General features: G+C 47.4%; 1 protein-coding gene across 1 annotated transcript; it reads right to left on the reverse strand.

Moving 5' to 3' along the window:
• Positions 1-1179: 1179 nt before the first annotated feature.
• On the reverse strand, positions 1180-21802 carry LOC149366926 (neprilysin-2-like). Its single transcript, XM_089572218.1, has 8 exons — positions 20891-21802; positions 15819-16225; positions 11115-11355; positions 9101-9577; positions 6497-6724; positions 4523-4930; positions 2409-2692; positions 1180-1843 (listed from the first exon to the last, which is right to left on the reverse strand). The coding sequence occupies exons 1-8, from the start codon at positions 21800-21802 to the stop codon at positions 1693-1695; spliced, it is 3108 nt and encodes a 1035-aa protein (XP_089428344.1). The 3' UTR covers positions 1180-1692.
• Between the last annotated feature and the right edge of the window lie 1324 nt (positions 21803-23126).

Below are 23126 nucleotides of genomic sequence, written 5' to 3' on the forward strand. Positions count from 1 at the left end.
CTACAATAATTAATGGAGAACACAGATTAATCACCGCGGCGTCGATTATGACAAGAATGACCGAAGCAGGTTGCGATACCGCTGGCCATCGCGCACACTAAAGCAGATTACATAGTCAGCGATTGTAAAGAGGCAATCCGCGGATACACCGCTGAGGTGATACCAACAGCGGCGCCTATAGAATCAAACGAAAGTCACAATAATTGGGACATTTGCTCACGCCGGTCTAGCCGGGAACGAGGCGGTCAACAAGCTAGCCCGAATTATAAGCCGGTCGGGGGAAGCACCACTGGAAGACAAAACAGAGGAAACACTGGCTAATTACAGCGAAATACCACAGCGCTTTGTACCATTCTGACCAACTGCTTCTATTTGTGAATATATTTTCCTTTCACGCCATATAGAGGTTACATATGAAACACTACAATGTTAACCACTCATTTTGTGTTTCCATTGAGTGTTTTCTGTACTGAGTGTCTTGCGCACCTGAATGGGACCAAGAATGGGGCACTCTTCTTCAGGCATTCATCTGCGTTTTGGTCTCCCCCTAGGCAACTGGTTCATTGGTTTATTGGGGTTTAACGACCCAAGCAACTCAAGCTATGAACATAGTCTAAGAGCACTTGCTTCTCGGCTAGTTGGTTTTGGTTCATGTTTGAATAGGTTCTAGGCGCAAAAAACAGACGAGACGCATAGGAAGGTAACAGGACGAAGCGCCAACTTCCAACTGCTCCTGCGCCTAAAACCTATTCAAGCTGTGAAGGACGCCGTAGTGAAGGGCTCTGGAAATTTCGACCACCTGGGTTCTTTAAATGGCACAGTACACGGGCCTCTAGAATATCGCCTCCCTCGAAATTCGACCGCCGCGGCCGGGATCGAACCCGCGTCTGTAACTCCATTGTCTAAATAAAAAACTGAATTTGACTTCGAATGCCAACCCGATATCATAAGACAAGCACGCCGTGTACCATGCACACTGAAGGCGCGCAAAATTAAAATTATTTAAGCATAAATACGGGCCAACTACGATCACATCCTGTGGGATTGTAAAATAGAGCCACTTCCGGGGGATCTAGTTACCGCTCCTTCTCTCGAGCGGTGGGAGACCGTCGTTGAGTCGTTGAGGGCTGTGTGCTCTCGACCACTTAACGCGACCACTTACCAAGCTCTTTCCGGCGAATAAAATGCTTTGCAATCAATTCCTTGTGGATGTGATCCAACAGGCCTATGGAGATAAGGTCCGGAAACCTATCTGCTTGCAGGTGTGTTTTGCCGTTGAGAGGTTCGGCGTAAACAAAACGAAAACATATCATCCACAATTTAATGATGTGTACGTATGCTGAACAGGCTTCTCTTCTAAACTATCATCAAATGTTCATTGCATAACGTCTCGGCAAATATATTAAAAGGCTGTCGCAAATTATAGAAATGTCGCTGACGTGCATAATTAGTAATTCCTTACACAAATAAGCCTCGACATTCGGTCAATTGTTGCGCAAAGGATTAAAACAGCTCCGCAGTATGGATATTCAAAAGCAAAAGGACAGACATCTCTCGTGGCTAATAAGGGATGAAGAGAGGGAAAAGGACATATCACCACATCAGCATTAGGAAGAGAAAAAGAAAAAAAAATGAACGCATCCGCTAATTCAGTCTCTGTCGCGCTGAAGTCAGCGTCAGAAGAAGTCAGCGTCAGAAGAAGTCAGAGACGCCGCACGTGTCTTGGGGAACCATGGGCGATCCGGGCTCGCAGTTGAACGTGCGGCCATAGTCCCGAATGCTCCGCACCGCTGCGTTGCAGTTTCGGCTGCGCTGACTGCCGATATGCCCGATTTCTGCACACCTGAGAGCCGTAGAGACATCCCTAATTAAGATCCCTAATTAACAACAACATTCCTAATTAGGGTCCCTACTCTACAGGATTGCGGCGAGTATAAGCTTGCACATTCTTGTCAGAAGGTGTCGAAAGGTGCTTAAATTGCAGAATGGCTTTTTTGCGTTTTGCCTGTTAGCTGAATCACAATCCAACTGCACAGCAAAAGTATGAGCGAAATTTGTTTCGTTTTAACAAGATTACCAAGGAGGACAACGTTCAAAGCTATCGATGAAAAAGCCTGGAGGCAGCCATCGTTCTTAGATCGTAAACGCGTTGCTCATATGCGAATTACATTTCGATTTGCGTCTAACGCGAAAAGAGATTACGCGCCTACCATTCAGTCCGCGGCAGCGGGGGCTCGTTCCCCTGCTGGTTCTCAACATTTAATTCGATACTGTGATGCTACTAAGAGTTATATTTTGTGCGAGCAACCTGGAAAAGGTGCAACCGCGGAGCTACTATGCTCGGGACCTATCACCACGTGATGATCTAGCAAAGATTTCCACTGACATCAGAATGATGGTAATCGCACCTGCTCCTACAGTAGGTCAGGAAGAACAGCTGGTCTTCGTTGAAGAGATGTTCCACACGGTGGTCGTCTTTGATGGCCACACTGGAGCCCGATTCAGGGTTGCTGTCGTCTCCTCTGGAAGCGTTGGCTTTGCTCTTCATGCCGTGCCAGGCCAGGCCCAAGGCGATGATGTCCCGAATATTTGGGAGAAACTCGGCGCTGCAGTTGATCTTGTCTGCAGCCTCTACAATGCCGCCAATATCGGGCCAGCTGCCCAAGACAACGTCGATATCGCTGTCCTCAGCCTGCAGTCGTGTTCAATCATGAAACTAAGTGCTTACATCAGAAGAGTGGCGGATTTGGCTAGTTGGTGCATGTTTGACATTTTTCTAAAGCGCTAAAACAACACGGACAACGAAAGAACAGACAGGGACGAGCACTCGTCCCTGTCTGTTTCTTCGTTGTCCGTGTTGTTTTAGCGATTACGAAAAATGTCAGAAGGCTTGCATCAGATTCCTTTAATCCATCTGCGCCATCTTTGTTTATTTCAGAGAATCTCTGCAATGGCTCATACGCACCAAGTGAGGTTCAATGGTACTTTGAATTTCGTGTGATAAGCCGTGCTATGACAGCCAAAGGATATAGTCAATCGCAGTGGTATCGACAAAAACCTCTCCTGCAATTGTACCCATAACGCTACAACGCACGATTAGTCCATTTTTTTGGCTTAAGATACTTGCGTTTTGTATAAAACCTCTTCCTATCCTAATCTAACCAGGAACTGCCGATAAAGAAGGGCAGCCTGTTTACCACATAAGCTGACCATTTTTTGTAGCTGCTTCTCGGTTGTGGCCAGTCTGATCAAAGCGCAGCCGGAAAGTTGTTAGTACAATCGTCTGAAGGCAATCCAGCAGAAGCAGGGGGTATTAGGATTTACGAGGTTTAAGGCGCCAAGAAGATTTAGGCTATGAGAGGCACCGTAGTGAAGTTCTCCGGATAATTTCGACCTCCTGGGGTTCGTTAAGTGCACTGTCATTGCACAGTACAATGACCACTGACGTCCACCCAAATGAGAGGACCGGACATAGGATCGAATACGCGTTTCTGGGGGCAGCTGCCGAGCAACGTAACCACTATGCCACGCTGTGGCCGGCAGGGGGAGTTAGGGGAATAATTTTAAACCGAGTCTTACGCGCGCTGCTTCCTCAACATGCTCTGGCACCAACTGCCTCAAATCTGAGCGTTCATTTTCGAGCGATTGCGATCAGCAAGCGCGCTAGTGTAGCCATATGGCTACAAAGGAATGCTGTGAAAATTTCTCGAAATGGTTACAGTGGAAGAAAACGGAAGTGCATATCCTGGTGCTAGTACTTCTTTGGAGAGTGACCAATGGAGTGGCTCAAAACTTTCAAAAACAAAGGGCCGAATATACTTTGTATGCTATGCGTGAACTTTGAGGATTCCGCTACATCAACCACGTCTGAATTCAGAAGCTCCTTGCAATAAAAAAACTCGTAAGAAACTTTAGTGGAACGTTAAAGAAAGCAATTTTTGCATTAATGCAGGAAACATGCCAGATGCCAGCCCCTGGCTGACATACAGGCCAAAACGTTTTCAAGGACCGTGAACGTCCTCGACCTTCATCATCATCATCGTCATCAGTCTGACTACTCCCACTGCAGGGAAAAGGCCTCTCCCATGTCTCTCGAAATAACTCTGTCCTTTGCCACCTGCGGCCACCACGTCCCCGCAAACTTCTTGATCTCATCCGCACACCTAACTTTCTGCCGCCCCCTGCTACGCCTGCCTTCTCTTGGAATCCACTCCGTTACCCCCTTAGGGACCAGCGCTTATCCTGCCTTCGCATTACATGCCCTGCCCAAGCCCTTTGTTCCTCTTCATTTCGACTAGGATGTCATTAACACGCGTTTATCCCCTCACCCGCCCTCCCCTCTTCCTGTTCCTCAACCTTACCCCTGTCATTTTTCTCTCCATAGCTCGCTGCGTTGTCCTTAACTTAAGCTTAAGCCTTTTCGTTATCCTCCACGTTTCTGCCCCGTAGGTGAAAACCGCTAAGGTACAAGTGTTGTGAGTGCCTCGACCGTCGAATCACTCACGATTCCAAGTACACTCACCGGCCGCACAAACATCTGCAGAGCGTCGAGCAGGAAGGCGGCGCCGAGTCCTCCGAAATTCGCCGCGCTCAGCTCCGCACTGTCCGAATGGTAGAACGGAGAGCGCAGAGCGGCGTGGGAGATCCGCAGCTGGTTTTTGAGGGGCTCGTAGAGAAAAGCTTCGAGCGAGTCTCCCTGCCACTGCAGCTGCATCACCTCCCGCTGCACGGAGGTCAGGTTCCAAAACCTGGCGTGGGCGTCCCACCAGTAGTCTGTCAGCGTCAGTCGGCCTGTGCTGCCCGCGGTCCCGTTCCTCGATGGTCGGACTCTCACGCTGCTGCTGCGATTCTGGCACGAGACGCAGAAGTCGCCGTAGAGCTGCCATAGGGTCTCGTTGGAGTCATCCACCTCCAACGGCCAGAGGGCGACCTTGAGAACGTAGGATGGTTTGGTTTTGGTTTATGAAGCAGTAATTAGTTTAAACTTGCTCTGATGGTAAAAAAAGTATGAGCGGGCAAGAAAGTACTGTTCTAGCAGTTTGAAAGAAATTGTTTGATTGGCAACTTGCTTCATGACATGCTGCACGTTCAAAAACCGACAACGGATTGGCGAGAAAATCCTGTGTTTTTAAGAAAGGTGACATAAATCTAGGAAGAATGCATTGGTTCAAAAATTTATTACTTCAAGAGTGAGGATGCTGTGCTAGGAAATGGGGTTCTCTGCTTAAGCAATGCTAACTGACCTGAAGGACTGCGATGCGAGATTTGCACTTGTTTGCGTGAGGATCGTTCACTTAAAGGTGCTCAAAAACTCAGTTTTATAAAGTCTTGCATCTGTAGTACAGAAAACAGCAGTGCAGGCTCAAAAGAAATAGGCGCATACGGCGTTTCAATTAGCCGGTAGAAGATGTTTGTTTCTGAAGTTGCTCGTCAATAGTACATATATGTATGAGACTGATTAAAGAGAAACTTACACACCTAGCTGGCTTTCGATCACGGTTCATTGAGCTGTGGAACAGCTTAGACGTTGAAACAGGCATGTCAAAATACGACTTAAAGTACAGGTTACTTTCCTTAGAGAACAAAGAGAGAACATCCTCATATAGTGAACATAGAGAAGGATGATTGCGATTTAATGACGTAGACGCAGTTTAGGCGGAAATCCGCACTCACTCTTTATGAAATGGGGGAGAAATGCCTTTTTTTTGTAATTTCTCCCTAAATAAGTTCAAGATCAGGTGAGCGGAAAGCTAGTGCGCGTGTGAAAACCGTTGATTACCTGTGGACATCGAAAACATCACCCTCAGCATACCATGGGTATGCTCATAAGGGCACGCTATCGCTCCGGTACTCATAAGACAGGTAAGATATAAGGAAATGGTTTAAGGAAAGAAGGAGGGATCGCTCCCTTGTTATCCATCTTTTGTCTGCTAGAACAGGTGAAAGTGCAAGGGGGGAAAGTTGAATCTGGATGCCTCAGTTACTTGTCTAATGTGAATGACAAAACCGCACACATAACGAGCGTATGCTTGAAGGTGGAAAAAAATCGGTGTAAAATGAAGCAGATCGAGGGCTACTATCCGCGCACTTCTGTAGGAGCAGGGTCCGAACTGTGTAGCTGCCGAGAATCCATCAGTCTTCTATTTTGTACCAATTTTCTCATCGCTCTGGGATTAAATGCGTGGACAGCAAATCCTTGAGCCCGCCTCGAGAAGACCGCAAACCTTGTCCCTGGTGCTCTTTAGCCAAGCTGCCCTTTACACTTCAATAAAATCAAATGCATTTCATTACGAGAATGCCAAGACGCTGAGCGCATGACGAAATGTGCAGTTTATGGTCTAGTTATTTTCAAACACTGCCGCATATGGATGAAGGATGCCTTGAGTTATTATTTTGTTTCGCGTCTTGAAGTAGCAGTCGCGCTTATGATGAAGATTATAATAGCGTCCTTTCTGTCTCATAGATGGAAGCGGGTACATATATTAAGTTCACATACATCGAGGTCAAGGATCTTCTTGACAATAGTCGCTTTTGCCTTGTCGTTCAGCCAGGGCACCTTCGCTGCGGCCGCTCTAAGGACGCCCAGCAGACTCCTCAGGAAGGCCTCAACCTCCCACCGGAAGTCGCGCGGGAAGAAAGTGACGGAACTCTCGGAGGCCAGCAGTAGGCCGAACCTCGCAGCCATCGTCTCGTAGCAGTTCAACTTCACCTCCGTTGTAGCGACCTGCGTAAGATGGTTACTTCAATGGAGGAGCGCTGTATTTTCAAGCGCTTACCAGTTAAAGGGCGAGCTATTGACATTATTGAGGGGGCAGTCCTTTGGGTGTTTTTGATTCCTTCAAATGATTGAGGTGTCAGTGAAAAGTTCTTAAATATACGTACTGTTTGCGAAGACACCTGACATGCAGAGTGCGCCTTTAGCCAGCCAGGTAGCACAGGTCCCATCACAGAGCCTCAGTTGAACTCGTTCTTGGAACGATATCTTTTTCACAGAAAACGGACATTTTACACAAAGTAATATATGCAGGGACATCAAGAGAGCCAAACGGCCAGTTATCCACCGCATAACACTAAATGTTTATTTTTTTTTTTACATTCGAGTAAAAGGTGAAACGCTCGAGTGAAACGCTCCACACGAGCTGTGGAGCAACTGCTTCTCAGCTCCGTCCAGCAGGAGAAGCGAATGCACACAGCGTGGGTCCAAAGGACGCATCCTGCAGTTTTAGTCCTAAAGCACTCGTCAAAATCTACCAACCCTGAGCAAGAAACTTGTTATCATCTCATCTTTTTATTTTCGCTTGTTCTTCCAGCGAACCCGTGCTTATTCGACTTACTCGGGTAAGCTTGGGTAAATGCATAGGAGCATTGCGCAAGCTGCAGCTAATGGGTGGAGAGCGTCGCGCCGCCTGGGTCAGGCAATCTTTTGGCGCCATCACAACCTCCCTCTGCAGGTGGCAGTTAAATTAATGACTGGTCTCCTGTGGTTGCTCGGGAAGGGCAACGTAGAGAGCACAGTCACTAGCGGTGGCTGTGATAGAAACAGCCACCTGCCAGTGCAGGAGCGCATCGCTTAACCGCTGCGCCACTGCTCTTGTAGTAGTATGAAGACTCGCCGCCATCTATGAAGGCTAAGTTGAGAATGACCAGTTCTGCATATATGGGCTTTAACTGGCTGAAGCTATGGCGTCATACCCTTAAGGCGGAGCTTAAGTGTGCTCTCTTACTGAGGAAAGAACACACGCTTCAGCACGCCTGCTAGGTTTAACTCCGCCTTGTCGTCGGAAGGCGCGAAGCCGCGGTTCTTGATTAGAGATCGTCGAGGGCAAATTTAAGGCCTCGCTCAGAGGTTAATTAGGCACACATCGTGCTGAAAGAGACGTCCTTCATGACCCGCGAGTTCTGCTTCGTCGCTAATTCGACCAGTTTCCGACTGCGTGTTCATGTGCCTGTCATGGTTAGCACATCGCCTCGCTGTTATTCTTCAGTCACCGGATCACGGCGTCCTAGCGTCATTTTCATGCACCAAGCAATTGAAGTGTCCCTGAAGGATACACGGGTGGAAATAGCGCGGCTGCGCCAGTGCCGACGGTAACGCTTCCATGAAAACTGCAGGATGGGTCCGCCAGTTTCCTCGGTGTCTGCGTTCGTTCGCTGATGAGTACGCTTGGAAAGCACTTCTGTGACTACTCGCGTGGTCCGTTTTACTTTTGGTGCACGTGTACGAATTTCGTGCAAATTGTCGTAATGCCGCAAGTGGTAACACCGAGATACCAGAAGTTCTCAAATGAAACCTTGATTGATCGTTGGTGAAACCAATATTTCGATAGTGGGCATTAGACTGTAAATTCAGGACAAAAATGACATTGCTATCAGTGGCGAAATATGTCAGCATGACATAGGCGGAGGACGTGCTGCCAATCTCATTGTAAGAAATTTCGTTTACTGCGTGTCGAATGGCATTAAAATGCCTTCTATATGCGATGTGATGAAAAATTCTCCGGAAAGAAGGAATGCATCGCAAGGAAAAGGACGCTAAAAAAAGTAGCAAGTTGATTATGTACACAACTGCGCGAATAGCGCCTTAAAGGTTAAACGACACGCATGCTGATGATGTCTTTCAATGCCACACTCGGAAGGCTTTGCAAGATAGCCAGAGAACGGAAAAAAGAGCGGCACCTGACGGCGTTCATCCCGCGATATGTTTTTTACCATTGCTTTATTACAGTGGGTTGGTCATGGTACGCCGCCAGCGTTCTCGATGGGTCGTAGTGACCTTGGGCCTCACGGAGAAGTTTTGCTGATCTGCAAGTCCTGTATATCGCGTGAAAGCCACTTATAACTAGACTAAAACTAGGCGTAGCGTTTTCGCCTAAAATGGTTCTAAGTCCCTTTAGTTACCAGGTCTTTGACGCAGACATAGCAAAACAAGCCATCCAGTGTCTGCAGCAGCCTGCAAAAGTATCATTCATAACCGCATTATGCCTAATGGCAAAGATCTGGAATAAAAAAAAAAACGGAGCTCATCAGAGCCATAGCTTCAACGCGTAAAGAGTCAGTCACTTCTTTACCAATATCTCCTTGAACCGCAGAATAACCTCACCTCTTTGTTGCCCGCTATGATGGCGTATTCTTGAGGCCAGCCGATCACGATGAGGATCTGCACTAGCCACCATGACAGATGCTTCCTCAACGCATCTCCACTGTAATTAAACAACAGCCGGTCGACTGCCACCAGAACACGCCCGTCCTGCACCGAAACCAATGTCCTCGAGTCCGCAGCCTCCCCACCGGGTGCATCTACGATTGGGACCAGCCAGTTGTCGACAGTCGCGTTACGGACCGCTGCGGCGATCTTGGTTATGCTGCTAATTACTGGCCGCGGGTAGGACTCCGGCGATCGAATGGCGTTCAGGACGTGCAGGACGTTCTTTTCGGTGGCCAGAAGTTCCTGAATACTTCCTCCTTCGGGAACCGAAGCGCCGAAGCGGTCGTGGAACAGTCGGAGGTACTTCTCTCGGCTGTGGACCGCCTCCAGAGTGAGCACTAGGTCGAACCAGGACGAAGCCTGCGAGGTGGGCTATGAGAAAACCGCGCGACCGGAGCAGTAAATATACAGACAATAAGAAAGCGAAATGAGAGCAAAGAACACACCCGCCTTGCTTCCTGCATACCTTCTTTTATTGCCGCTTGTTTTTTGGCTGTCAGATTAATTGCTATGCACCAACTAGCTGAATAACATATCCTGCTATGAATTAAACATCAAGCAAGTCCAGCTTTCTTAGATTTGAGGTTTAATTGCGAGGAATCTGTGGGATATTATTAGATAGAGTTATGAACGCATTTGTAAGAGTTGTCTAACCTTCAGGAGGAGTACCAAAATGTGGCTTTGAGCGTTTCTCGTGCGCTCCCACAAAGTAGTTAGGCATCACATTGAAAACCAATGGGGCATGTTTTACACCATAAATAACAGAAAACTATAATCGCCCCGAAGAGCGATCTGCCGACATATTGATCGGTATGGTGCAGTCTTAAGATATGCGAAAAAGTTCCATTCATAAATGACTTGAAGTGGAAAAAACACGCTTGTCAAGAGTTTCTGGGTACACTAACAGTCTTCGTATATATCCTTTTTTCTTGCAACGAGCTTTAACTAAAGAGCCAGATCGACAGCAATGAACAGTTAGGTGTAAGGCTTAAGAAGAGAAAGAGGCTGTAAAATTTGCCCAAGGCTCATTGGCAGCTGTGTCCTGCGACAAGTTCAAGCCCCTTATTTGTATGCTGCCGGAATGGTATCTCGGGGCAAATACAGATAGGTGAGCCTCAAGAAAGACATCGAAAACTAATGACGGCAGCACTCGGCGGGAAAGTTTTCAACTTCGTAGGGTCCGGATTTCACAGCGAAGTTATTTTCCTCAATGTTGAGAGGTCTCTGCAAGCTGGCGAGGTGCTTTCGTTTATGCGAAAACATTCGCTATTGATGAATGCTACTTGTACCGGCAATTATTCTTGAGATGAACATTCTTTAACCAGACCTGGTATGATTTATTAATATATTTTGATTGTAATCCAATCTTTTATATTTGGCAGTTTATGATTCGCCAAAATGACTCCGCGTCTTTGCCTATACGCTTATGGCAAGGGTTTAGGACAAAGGATGGGGTGTGCGATGTCGCATGCACCTACGACAAAAGGCCGCAACAAAAAAATGATCAGAATGAAAATAGAATCACTATCTTACACAGGCCCAGGAAGTTCTTTCTGATGGATACATATTAAATCGATCATCCAGCAAAAAGGCGCAACTCAGCGTTCTCAATACAGCATTCTTACGTTCTGAAATGCAGTGTATCTGGGCCGGAGACCGCATATTTCATGTTGTTAGGAATAACAAAAGTGGAGGTACCACTGTCTCTAACCTTAGCGTAGCACTTCGATAGAAAACAGAAAAAAAATATCACAGAAGAATGACATTAGGCCGCAATATTACGATTTCGAGTGGACAATTTCGAGCGTAACGAAGTAACAGGTTGCATCCTGCACCTAGCGTGACCAAAAGATCAATAAATGTTGATCAATAACTCAGAAATCAATGCCGCTCATATCGGCCTGCTTGCCTGAATGAACAAGGCTGGCAGTCCGTTCCGGTTGACCATGTGCATGTAGGCTCGAAACCAGGTGTCGATGCCCCACTTCAGACTCAGGGTCAGAACCGCCTCAAGCGGGTGCACCCCAGCTACTTCCGAGGATCCAAACGGCCACGGCAGGGGCATCAACTCGAACAGCTCTCTGAAGCTGTCCACGGAGGGCTGTGCTTCGTCGCTGCCCGTGCACTCCCGCAAAAAGTCGCTTACGACACTGCGGAACATGTCACGTCAGTGCACGTCACACGCGTTGCTTAGAAAATAAAACTTGGACAACGCTAAATGTATCCTTAAGAGTGCAATGTGACAGCGCTAGAGAACGTTACTATGCAAGTGGTCGTTCTTTTTCATAGATTACTATGTCGTGGGGAGTCCTTATAGCACTACTGGTGTGGTGCAGGGCTTAAATGATGCACCGATGCGCTGGCAAGTGGCTGTTTCAAACACAGTCATTGATGGTGCTTGCTTTTGAGTCCCAGGTTGCCTACACTGAGCTTCCTCTATGGCTTAGTTGTGCAGAGATAGTTCTTCGATGAGTTGTCTGTCTCTCGACGAATGCGCGGAGGTGCAGACAATGCAAAGGTGGGCAGGTGTTAGTTGCATTGAACCTAAAAAAAATAATTTATGGCCACCTGCGCTTTTTATTGCGAAAGCAATACTGCTTGCACTTTTCTGCCATCGATGGTCGTGGCGCCTCCTTACACAGCGGCGCGTCACGTGACCATGTGACGTCGCGACAGACCGAGAGACAGGGTCCCAGCTCGCGCCACCGATGGCGGAGGTACAGCCTTACACGCCAGCTGCGCCGCTCCACCACGTGACCGCGTGACGTCACGACAGACCGAGAGCTGGGGCCCCAGCTCGCGCCATCGATGGTGGAGGTACAGCATTACACGCTGGCTGCGCCGGTGCGAAAGAGAGCAAGCGGGATAAAACGAAGGGGGGGGGGGGGGGGGGGTGCGGCCGCATCTGCGCTCCTCTCAGTGCGCTATGTCGGATGATGTGTACAAGGCGACGCTGGAATGATCTGCTGCAGCCAAGCGACGGCGCCGCGCCGAAGAAACAGACGAAGAACGTGAAGAACGGCTAGCTAAACAACATGCGTATGCAGCAGCCTGGCGAGCACGCCGGTCAACATCGCTTGATGCGGGTGCATCTAAAAGTGCAGGGCCAAGTTTAATGAGTGGTGTTAAAGGGATACTGAGGCGGTTTTCGAATCAGCTAATTTTTTAGGGTTTTGAAGTAGTGTCATTGCTGATCACGTCTGTGGAATTATTTTTTCGAATTTGGCTAAAACAGTGGCGCAATGACCAATTAAAAACGCGATGTTCAAATCTCCCGCGCCCCGCGCGAGCGTAGGAGAGGAGAACAGCGGAAAGGGAAACCTCGTCTAGCCGGCCAACGTGACGTCATGTTGAGGAGCCGGGGATACTTCGGCGCACCCGAGAGAGCTTTCAGCGCGCGTTGTTTCACGTGCTGCGTGCGTCGCTAGTCATAAACACCGAAAAGAGCAAAGCTGTACTTTTTAGACCTCGCAATAAGGATCCTGCTGTCTCACAAATTTCTCTGAAAATGGGTTCCTCATTCATTCAAATAGTTTCTAAGGTCAAAAGTCTAGGAGTGCTTTTTAATGAACATTTATCTTGGGATGAACACGTTTCAAAGGTCAGGGACAAGTTGTCCAAGGTTGCTGGTATCGTGTCCCGACTGCGATACCTTTTACCAAAACATATTAAGCAGATGCTGTACAATGCACTCTTTTCTTCTGTTGTTAATTATTGTATTTTGGTATGGGGCACAACATCATTTATTAATATTAAACGGGTACATATACTTCAGAAGAAAATTGTTCGGAATATTGTTAATGCTTCACGATTTGAACACACCGAACCGATTTTTGCATCTCTTAGCATTACCCCCCTCCCACAAGTTTTTGAAAGTATACTGTTGAGGCGGTATAAAACAAGTATTAGACAAAACAATTCATTTATGATGAACCTGTCGAACTTAAAATGTAAAGAACAGAAGTACACCACACGTACTGGTTTCACATGGTTCGTGCCAAAAACTCGAACGAATTACGGTCGCCAAATGCTTTGCTATACCCTTCCGTGCTCATTAAATAAGGCAACTAGATTGGTGTAACCCTAGGTACCGTCGGCACTTCGTGTCACGGAGATTTTTACTCATGATTTGTACTTTTTTTTTCCCCTGTGTGCTCACTTGCCGTGTACTGTACAACATTCTGGTGCTGCTGTCAAGTTATTGTAGGGTGCGTCGACCTCTGTCAAGCCTTCTCTCTGGCATTTTGTCGGCGCACCCAACATCCTCAAGATGTTGAATAAAAACTGAATTGAATTGAATTGAATTGTGACGTACAAAGCGTGTCAGCCGACCTTGAGAATCAGATTCAACACGAGGTACTACTCTGCGTTCGTGTCCATGAACAAATACGGCCGAGACTGTCGTCTTCCACTGTTTTTCGCAGGATCATAAGCTCGCAGCGCAAGCGCTCACTGCTGTGACGAAGAATTCAAGCTGACCAAAGCAAGCCTACTCTGCGCGAAGCACTTTCGTAAGAGCGGCTACATGCAGAGCTTGTCCCTAATGTGACCTCTGGAGATTTGTGTCGAAAAGGCGCGGCTGAACCATGACACAGTTCCTTCGATTTTCTCGCGCATGAGAGGCGTGTCACCATTCCGAAGAAGCGCTCTTTTAAAAGTAGAAACATGCTCACTTAGCCCCTGAAGAAACCTTATAGAGGCTTAAGCATGTGTCGCTCTCCTCAGCTTAGGTGCGGCCAGACCACCTGAGTCGTGCTCGGCAAGGCTCGGTCAGTGATTTTATACTCGGTTCGACGTGTCCAAGCAAGCAAGCAACCAGGGAAGCAGAGCAAAGCACAATAAAGCAAAGCAAGCAAGCATCGAAGCTCTTCATATGCGGCATCTCGTTTAATCGTAGCCGATTAAAATGAAAGCGTTCGACGTTGATTTCGGATGCAAATTTATGAGAGAAATGAATGCCAACCGAGTTTTTGCAAAAAAACACCGCAACCTTACTCGGTTTCTTCATCAAGTTGTGGCAGCGGGCGAGTTGCAGCTAGTTTGGCTTTTAAACACACGTATAGTTGGCAACTACTTCATTGAACCTAAACTGCAAATCTAGGAAGGGCGAACGTTTCCGAGGCAGCGATTAATATTTTCTGGCATCTGCTGAACGCGCCACGAGTGAAGCAGCAGCCTTGTGGGCGTATTTGGCTTGGTTTCCAGCGCACAATGATTGCGTCACTATGCTGTGGTCACATTCCTCGCTGCGCTTGGCCACTGCGCTTCGCCCATTTTGACATGAACTTTGTGCTGCTTCATCGTTTCCTTGAAATACTTTCTTGCCCCAACCTACAACGCCGGGTACTGAGAACAGGATTTTTCGTACACAGTGCTTTGGGCCTTTTCTTTAGGGTGACACTCTTCCGGGCGAGCCAGGAGGCGTCCGGTGGTGGTAATTGACTTGAGTATTGTTCACACCCCTTCCTTTCCGAGAATACGAGCCGAGGTTGTGCTGGCACCTTTTACGCATGGTCTGCATCGCATCTTTGACGTTGGCGTATGCTTGTGCTAGACGTAGAATTTTTTGCTTGTGTCTTTTTTGGTTTCAGGCGACACGTGGAATGAGCAAACTGTAGCATCCTTTTCTTCGGAGGTCAGTAAAAAAATATAGCCGCCGTATTCGCTTTTACAACGACACGGAAAGCTGCGATCTGCACTCAACGCAGCGCCGGATCCGCATCGGCAGCTTCTCCAGTCTTCAAAGTGGCGTCACGACCTCTCTTGACCAATCACGGGCGGCGGCGCGCCGCGCGGCGTGCCCCGCGGCACAGGCCGCATATTTCGGCTAAAAAAGGGAATTCGCGCTTGTTTTTGCCTTATTTGGATGCGATATTCCAGTATACAGCATGAAAAACTATAGGACGCCGCGACCAGCCTGATTTTCAAAAAAAGTGCTTCAGTCTCCCTTTAACGGTAGCGAAACTATGGAGATAGCCAGTTTGGAGACAAGTTTCATGGACGCTCTTAATGCCGATGATACTTCAATGGGTGAAGAATCTATGAATAGTATGGAACGACACAATTTCAGCATACCAGTTGTATAAACAGAGCTCGGGCTCGTGCCGTCGGCGCAGAGCGGCGGTAGACACGGCGGATGCGGGCTGAAGAAACGGATGAAGTTGCTTTCGAAATTTCCGGGCTTAACCAAGCTGAGCTTATGCCAATTTTTTTTTGATCTACTTTCTGAGGCGAATATTTAAACACCGCCCAGTTTAGCCTATGTTCACGTGTCCGCAGAAAAAAAGGGAATCTCGTAGACACTATTCCCGTCCGTTTTTTTTGTGCGGAGATACGTATGCTTGTTCCCGCCCATAAAACATAACGCTCGAGGATGGCTGTTGCCCTCGCCGGATTTCCATTTCGTTTGCTATATATAGCTTAGTTTGCCAATAGCTGCTAATAAACACCGCTTTATGTGTGTACAGAAGTTCATAAAATGCCATAAATGAGCAAAGCTTTTCACATAGGCGCCCATAGGCCGTTTTTGTATTGGATGTCAGCTTCGCATTGATTTTGCGGGCGATGTTCGAGTGAGAGCGCCAACAGCTGTCCTCCCCATGAAAGCACTCACCTGGACGCCGCAAACTCGGTCTTGCCATCGAGGAACAGGTGAACCATGTCCAGCTGGTAATCCTTGATGAGGTGCGCGATAACAGTCCGCGAACCTGGCCATCCGCCTTCGCCGCGCCGGAGACCCTTGGAGCACACGAAGGCATCCAGGTCGACGCACGGGTCGGCGCTGTAGTTGAGCGCGCCCTTGAACACTTCCGAAAGTTCCGCGCACGCGGCCGATCTGCACACACCCCGCTCCGAGTATCTGGGACCTACGGCAATCCAGAAAAGCAGCGTCAGTACCACCATGACCAGGACGGCGATGGACACCGCCGTCAAGACTCGGATCTTCAGGTTGTGCAGCGCAACCGATGTGTGGCTGGCCGCCTGCGTTCGCATGGCCGAATCTGTTCTCAACGAGGTCGCCTGCAGCAAACAGAGAAGATTTGGTTCATTGTTTAATGTCCAAAAGCAACTCAGGCTATGAGGGACGCCGTAGTGAAGGGTTCCGGAAATTTCGACCACCTGAGGTTCTTTAACGTGCACTGGCAGCGTACAGCACATAGGCCTCTTCAATTTTGCCTTCATCGAAATTCGGCCGTTCCGGCCGGGATCGAACCCGCGTCTTTTGGGTCAGCAGCCGAACGCCATATCCACTGAGCCACCATGGCGGGGTCCAATGCAGAAGAACAACAGCACATTGTTTAATAGCTGTAATTATCAGACACCTCATGCCTATATTCTTTGTAACGTAGCTTCTGATCTTGGCCTATCTGGAACGCTTATTTTAGCCCACTGGCTGAAACATGGTAAGTAGCGCTACAACACAAGGGTCAACGGAAGAAAAGATTGCGACGAGGCACACGCTAGACATCAACTTATTGCGTGATCTCTCGCGTGTGTTGTGTCTGTATCTTTTCGTTTTGTTTTCCGTGTTCATTTTCCGTTGTATCAATAGTTACCATGTCCAGCCAGTGAATCAAAATCACGAACTAGCCCATCTTTCTTCTTTAATCATTCTTATTGTAGAGTCAAGAAAGGTAGGTCTCAGCGAAGCGCGATTTGAAGCCTTCCCGGTTCTGGGAAGGACTTTTTCCGAACCAGAGCCCTCTAGTTAGTTCTATGAAGATAATATTAGGTGAATGCAACGTACTGTGAGTTGGTAAAGAGGGCATAATGTAACTTTCTAAACGGAAATGTTGTGAGCACGTTCAATAAAGGTTGTGAAATTAACAAACAAGGTGCCGCGGATAATGGAAGTGTGTTAAGGTCTGTAACGTGCGCATACATTCTCCAAAGTACACCTTGGCAAACGAACATTTTCAACGAAAATTGCAGATTCCGCAATCGACGTTTCTCAGAATACCAGGCTCAAAATCCGCTAATAGTAACGGAGCTAAGGAAAGTTCAGCTGGCGGCACTGTTTGGCAAAGGAAAAGAGCCAACCCTGTGCCTAACGAATGAAAACTATATATACCTAACAGTCATATTTAAGATAACGTTTACTTGCAAATAAATTCGTTACCACGGCTAAAAAGCAAAGAAGTGCCTTTCTTCGAAACTTCGTATTTCGGAAAGAATTCGCCATGCCCGTATAAGGTGACATCACTAAGGTGCTAAATCATGCTGTGAGATTTGAACGGCTTTCATTGCTTTCATGCGGTGTCCCTGCAGAATACTTTTATAGTTTCATCTTCCGAATAACAGCAGAGGTAAGGTGGAAAGCAGAAAAAAGATTTTCACTCCTACCTTCCTCCCTGCCCTTACGGCGTGGTTCAGGTGTCCACCGAGATATGTGAGACAGATACTACGCCATTTACTTTCCGCAAAAACCAATTTACAAAAACCAATTTAACAATATATCCTCCAAGGAAACAAGCTAGAGCATGCTTCCACATATTCGTTCTAGATTATCAAAAGCTGGAATAAAGTGCGGTAAAACGAATTGAAATACAGGATTCGTGAATTGAAATATCTTGCTTTGAACACTCTCTCCATTGGTGTCTTCGCGAAAGACTTTGGGTTTCGCACACTTTGTAAAAAATGTACGATGAGTGCACCATGAGGGGTGCACGTAACAACGAGGTCACCGTGCTGCCTCCGTAAGGCTGCTTCTGTGTGCACTGTCTTTTTTTTTTGTGGCACACAGCATCTACTAGAAAGAGTAGAGATTTCATATGCTTGCACTTTATGACTCAGGGGCAGTGGTGCGGCATGCTTCATAAACATCTGAGAGTCTGCTGATAGCGTAATTATTATATTTCCATAATCAACATCATCGTCATAAGCCTGACTGAGCCCAGTGCAAGGCAAATGCCTCTCCCGTGACTTTCCAATTAACCCTCTCCTTTGGCAGTTGCGGCCACCGTATCCACGCACACTTCTTAATCTCGTCCGCCCACCTAATTTTCTGCCGCCCCCTGCTACGCCTGCCTTCTCTTGGAATCCACTCCGTTACCCTTAAGGACCAGCGATTATCTTGCCTTCGCATTACATGCCCTGCGCAAGCCCATTTCTTCCTCTTGATTTCGACTAGGATGTCATTAACCCGCGTTTGTTCCCTCACCCACTCCGCCCGATTCCTATCTCTTAACGCTACCCCTATGATTTTTCTTTCCATAGCTCCCTGCGTTGTCCTTAACTTAAGCTGAACTCTCTTTGTTAGCCTCCACGCTTTTGCCCCATATGTGAGTACCGGTAAGATACAGCTGCTGTCAACGTTTTTAGATCCCTTTCAGTTCGAAAGCTGCGGTGCGCGGGTTGTCGCCTTCCCGTTTCCTGCCGCGCGGTGGCGCTCGCCACGCTGTTTGCCCGACCAGCGTGGCCCTTCGCGCCTACGCCATCGTCGCCGCCGCCTGATTTGGAGCAGCCAGCAGATATCAGCATGGAAGATATCAGCTCTCCTGTGCCAGTTGTTGGCAGTGACGCTTATCTTACAGTATACAAAAGCTTCAAGCAAGGGTGCTTAAAGCATCCCACCAAAAAGATGCTAGAGTTTACCAACATTGTAAACTAAGCAATCTCGAATTCTTTGAAAGAAGGTCCCGTTTTTGGGGACATCTTTTGGGAGGTGCTAGACGAGCTGCAATTGCAAAACCTTGCTCGGCTTGGATGTGCAGAGCATATGGCCACTTTTACATGCCAACTGCTGCATTTTGTCATAGTGAAACGCATGCACTTCTATGCGAGAGACAATTGACCGTCGGCTGGAGAACAGAGAAAAGGTTATTGCAAATAAAAAAGCTCGCCTTCTGTAGCCATTCCCTCCGTGCTTCCGATTTAGTGTGTCTGCATTTAATGCTTGTCTGTGTTCAATGAAATTAACATTCTAAAAATGAAAGTGCAGGACGCTGCTCCCGTCTGTGCGATCATTGCAAAATACCAATCGTTTGCATTGCGCTTTATCGCATCGCATTTATAGTTGTGTTCACTGAAATTGGCATTCTAAAGAACATGCAAAATGCTGCTCGCATGTGCGGTGCTTCGTTGATAATATAGCGCGGAATTTCGTGACTGATCTAGAAGTGGAACATCGCTAGTTTTAACCTTTCATTGATGTTTCGTGCATTCTACCGAAAAAATATTGATAGCTTTACTCCAACATACGCATAGCGCTAAAGGTCTCGAACGCGATGCGATAAAGCGCAATGCAAACGATTGGTATTTTGCGAACTGGCATCACCCTGCGCTTTATCTCACCCTTACTAGCCAGGCGAAACATTTATTTAACCATGAGACTGAAGTTTCAACGTGACAGCTACAAAAGTGCAGCAAATTTGAGTTCGACGTGTTCGCTCCCAATGTTATCGCGGATGAGAACAGGCTGTCACAGCAACTGCCAAGTGCGAGCGCTCCGGCGGCTCCGGGCCGACAGCGACAGCAGCGCCGCGTGGTGAGTGGAAGCGGACGGGGGCCGCTTTCTCGGGCTCGGCCCGGGGGAGCTTGCAAACTGAAAGGGATCTAAAAACGTTGGCTGCTGTATACTTTCCTCCTGTCAGATTCTGGTAAACTGGCATTCATGATCTGAGAGAACTTACCATACGCGCTCCACCCATTTCCATAAGCGAGGGGGCAAACAGCTGGCATTAATAACGCCAACCGTAACCACCGCCGATGTTTATTGAATGCAGCGTTTGGCACAACTTAAGTCGAACTATACAAAATGGTGCTGCTGTGAGATTAAGGGCCAGGGCTCAAAGATTAAGGACCCGCGGTGAGTAACACTCGGGCTCTCTGTTGTCAATGAACATCCACACTGATTCAGATCACATATGAAGTTTGATGGGAGTCACCTTCCCGTTTTGTCATATTTTGTGCGTCTGCTTCTTCCCGTGGGCCTTTTTTTTCGATAACGAAGCGCAAATGAGTCGAATACTTGATAACGACACTTTATGAATTGCTTTGCACAAGCCACACAGATGTTACAAAGACGTGGTGCACATTTCGATTGAAACTATATTCTTAGTTCCGTCGGTTCTAAAAGTTGTACTCTAAAATAATACCCATCATTGAGCGGGAAGACCTCTTGCAGCTCAACAGAAGCTACCATAGCGCCGATTAGGAATGGGACAGTAGACGTCGATGCAGGAGCCACTATCTTCATAATGATTTCACCTATTGGGCTTTCACTGTAATTGGCGCTGATATATAGCACTTGCGCATCAGGCTATTTTTATAACCAGTATTATATACACCGGAAGACTTCAGCGAACAAAGTTTGGATGTTTTAAATATGGGATCCCTACCTAGAGTGCATATCTTGGTCACGTTGGACGTACTTCTTTAGAAGAAAAGAGTTGAGATGGCACGAATGCTTACTGGTTTTCTGTGGGCTCAGCGTACTGCATAAGTACATGCTCGAATTGTACTTGAAAGTAGCGGCACTTGACTCCACTATCTCCGTAATGTGTCATGCGCGAACTAATAGCTCTAAGATGCCTGTAGGCAATCAGCGTGCTTGAACTTTTTTTTTTGTTCCACTCAGGGGTAAATTTATCGCGCGTAAAAACTATTACTCTAAAGAAGTCCGCAAATACGCAGCAATTTGGAGAGACTCATCACGAAGAATTTTTGGTGGGTGATTCTGCTTACCAGGTCTCTGAGCGCCGATATTGATTGCGCAAAACGCGCATCTGTATTAGAGCGGCGTCGAAGGCTTCGGATGCTTCTTGTCGTCTTTGCGCTGCAAGTAGCGGGGCTAGGAGCGGCGGGTGCGTCATTTCCGGTTTGAACGAGCATTTTAGCTTGTGGTGATACAACTTTCACTACAGAGACCGATTTCGTCCCTGCGATTTTCTCCGCTTTTTCTTCAATTCTTCCTCCTATTTCGTTGTCAGACATCGGTACTCTGAGTCCGGTTTTGATATCCGTTTCCGCATTTCCCTTGTTGCTCGACTCTTCGACTCTGGCTCCTTGGTCCGAAATGGCGTTTGTCATGACCGTCGCATTGGAGGTTCCACCGGGTTCACTGAAAGCAGCGGCCGTCACACCTTCACCTTCTTTGGCTTCGGGAGCGTCAGTTGCCGTTGCAGAGGCCATTGAACCTTGGACCTCCACGTGCTGGCTCTCGCCATCACTCTTTCTTTCTTGCTTCCCTGAAGCTATTTTCTCAAGACAGGGTTCCTGGACAGCCGCGCTCCCTTCCGACACTTTTGCCGCCCCTTCGCCTTGTGGTGGAAGTAGATGTGGATCTAGGCTGGGCTTTTCCTCAGCGTTGCCTTCGGAACTGCTAGTGCCAATGGTGACTTTGGATTTACTTCGTTTAGAGCGAGGAGATTTTGAGAGCTCTGTTGGATCGGCTTTGGCGTCGACACTTCGGTCGAGCTTGCGAGTGGACTGTCTCCGCTTGCGCTGCCTTCTGCTTGACTTCAGCTGTGACGTCAGTCCAGAGGTGTTCTCGATATCCTTGGGGTTTTCCGGCTGGTCCTTGGCTGGCAGTTTAGCTTGGGCGTTTACAGCTGGAGGTGGAGGTAGGTCCTCCGGCCTCCCGGTGTCGAGATTCATCGGTGCCGGTTCACTCTCGACGGTAGAAGATAGAACTGCGGAAGACGACTTTGGAGCGACGCCCGTGGCGATTCTATCCTGAGTTTCCTCTTCGAGCAATCTGTGTTTGTCTGAGGGGTTCCCCGACCCTCCGGGATTCCTAGATGGTTTTCTATCTTCGGCCATGCTCCGCACTTAGTAGATACGGGAGGAGCAAGTATTCTTTGCAAGTTGGGTACTCTAACTGGTGCAGGTGACGAAGCGCGCAGAGAGAGGTTCGTATTGGTTGGGTCCTGGAAATAATAATGAAAAATATATTTTAGGGGAGCGGCGTTTAGGGTCTACCTTGCCGTTTTATGCGCATGTTCACTGATTTATAGAGGCTCGAATACATGGGTCTGATATGAACAATATAGACCTGAACAAGTTGGAGCTCATGTTACAATATAAAGAAGAGGACTTCAGATGCAAAAATATGGAAGCATTAAAGAAACTGTGAGATCCCTTGGACGAAACATTCTGGAAATAAATGTGGCGTTCTTTTGTGTTTGCGTTGGTGAAGTAAACCTCCCAGAGTGCGTCCTTTCAGGCTTGCTGCTCTGAACGGCTACGGCTTGGAACAGTGGCCGTACTCGCCTAGCCGCATGAACATACGCAGTATTTCACTTGTTCCCTGCTATGAACAAAAAAAAACAATAGAACGCAAGGAATAATCCGACTGGCCACGCAGTGATTCCTGTTGTTGTTGAGACTGCGAACGGTATTCTACAGTGAAATTCGTTTTGAGGTTACACTATCTTTAGCGGAGTCATTAATGAGTGCATATCTGACGGGCAACTGTGACAAGCTGTTTTAAACTTTTGCTGCCCTCTAACAATCGAAAAGTCTTTTTGTGACTAAAATCTTTTACCTATACACCGTAAATTCACTCCCAAATATTCTGTGACGTCAGAATTTTGAGTGCTTTGAGAAGCACCTAAAAAGTAAAGGAGTAAATTTTCTTCCCAGATGCGTCCCAATTTTTAAATTTCGTCTTCTGATGAGTGTCTCAGCAGGCGTTCTTTTTTAAACAACTTTTATCTGGTGTAATATCTTTAAAGATTTGCACTGCATTCGAATAAATAGAAGTTTCTGCATGGCAAGCCCCCTCCTTTTCTAGAGCTACATAGCGGCGAAAAATTTAAGACAGTTTGAAGGAATTTATTTTTATTTATTTCGGGTTGCCCTCAGGGTTAGAGGCATTACATAAGGAGTGCTCACATAAAGTTATTAAAGAAACGTACAGATGAGCAATTAATATCGTAGTGCAGAAATGGATGTCTCCTAGTTATACATTATTACCTAA

The sequence above is a fragment of the Amblyomma mixtum genome, chromosome 1 (genome assembly GCF_055824585.1).
Source record: "Amblyomma mixtum isolate Tamu chromosome 1, ASM5582458v1, whole genome shotgun sequence".
Classification (NCBI taxonomy): domain Eukaryota; kingdom Metazoa; phylum Arthropoda; class Arachnida; order Ixodida; family Ixodidae; genus Amblyomma; species Amblyomma mixtum.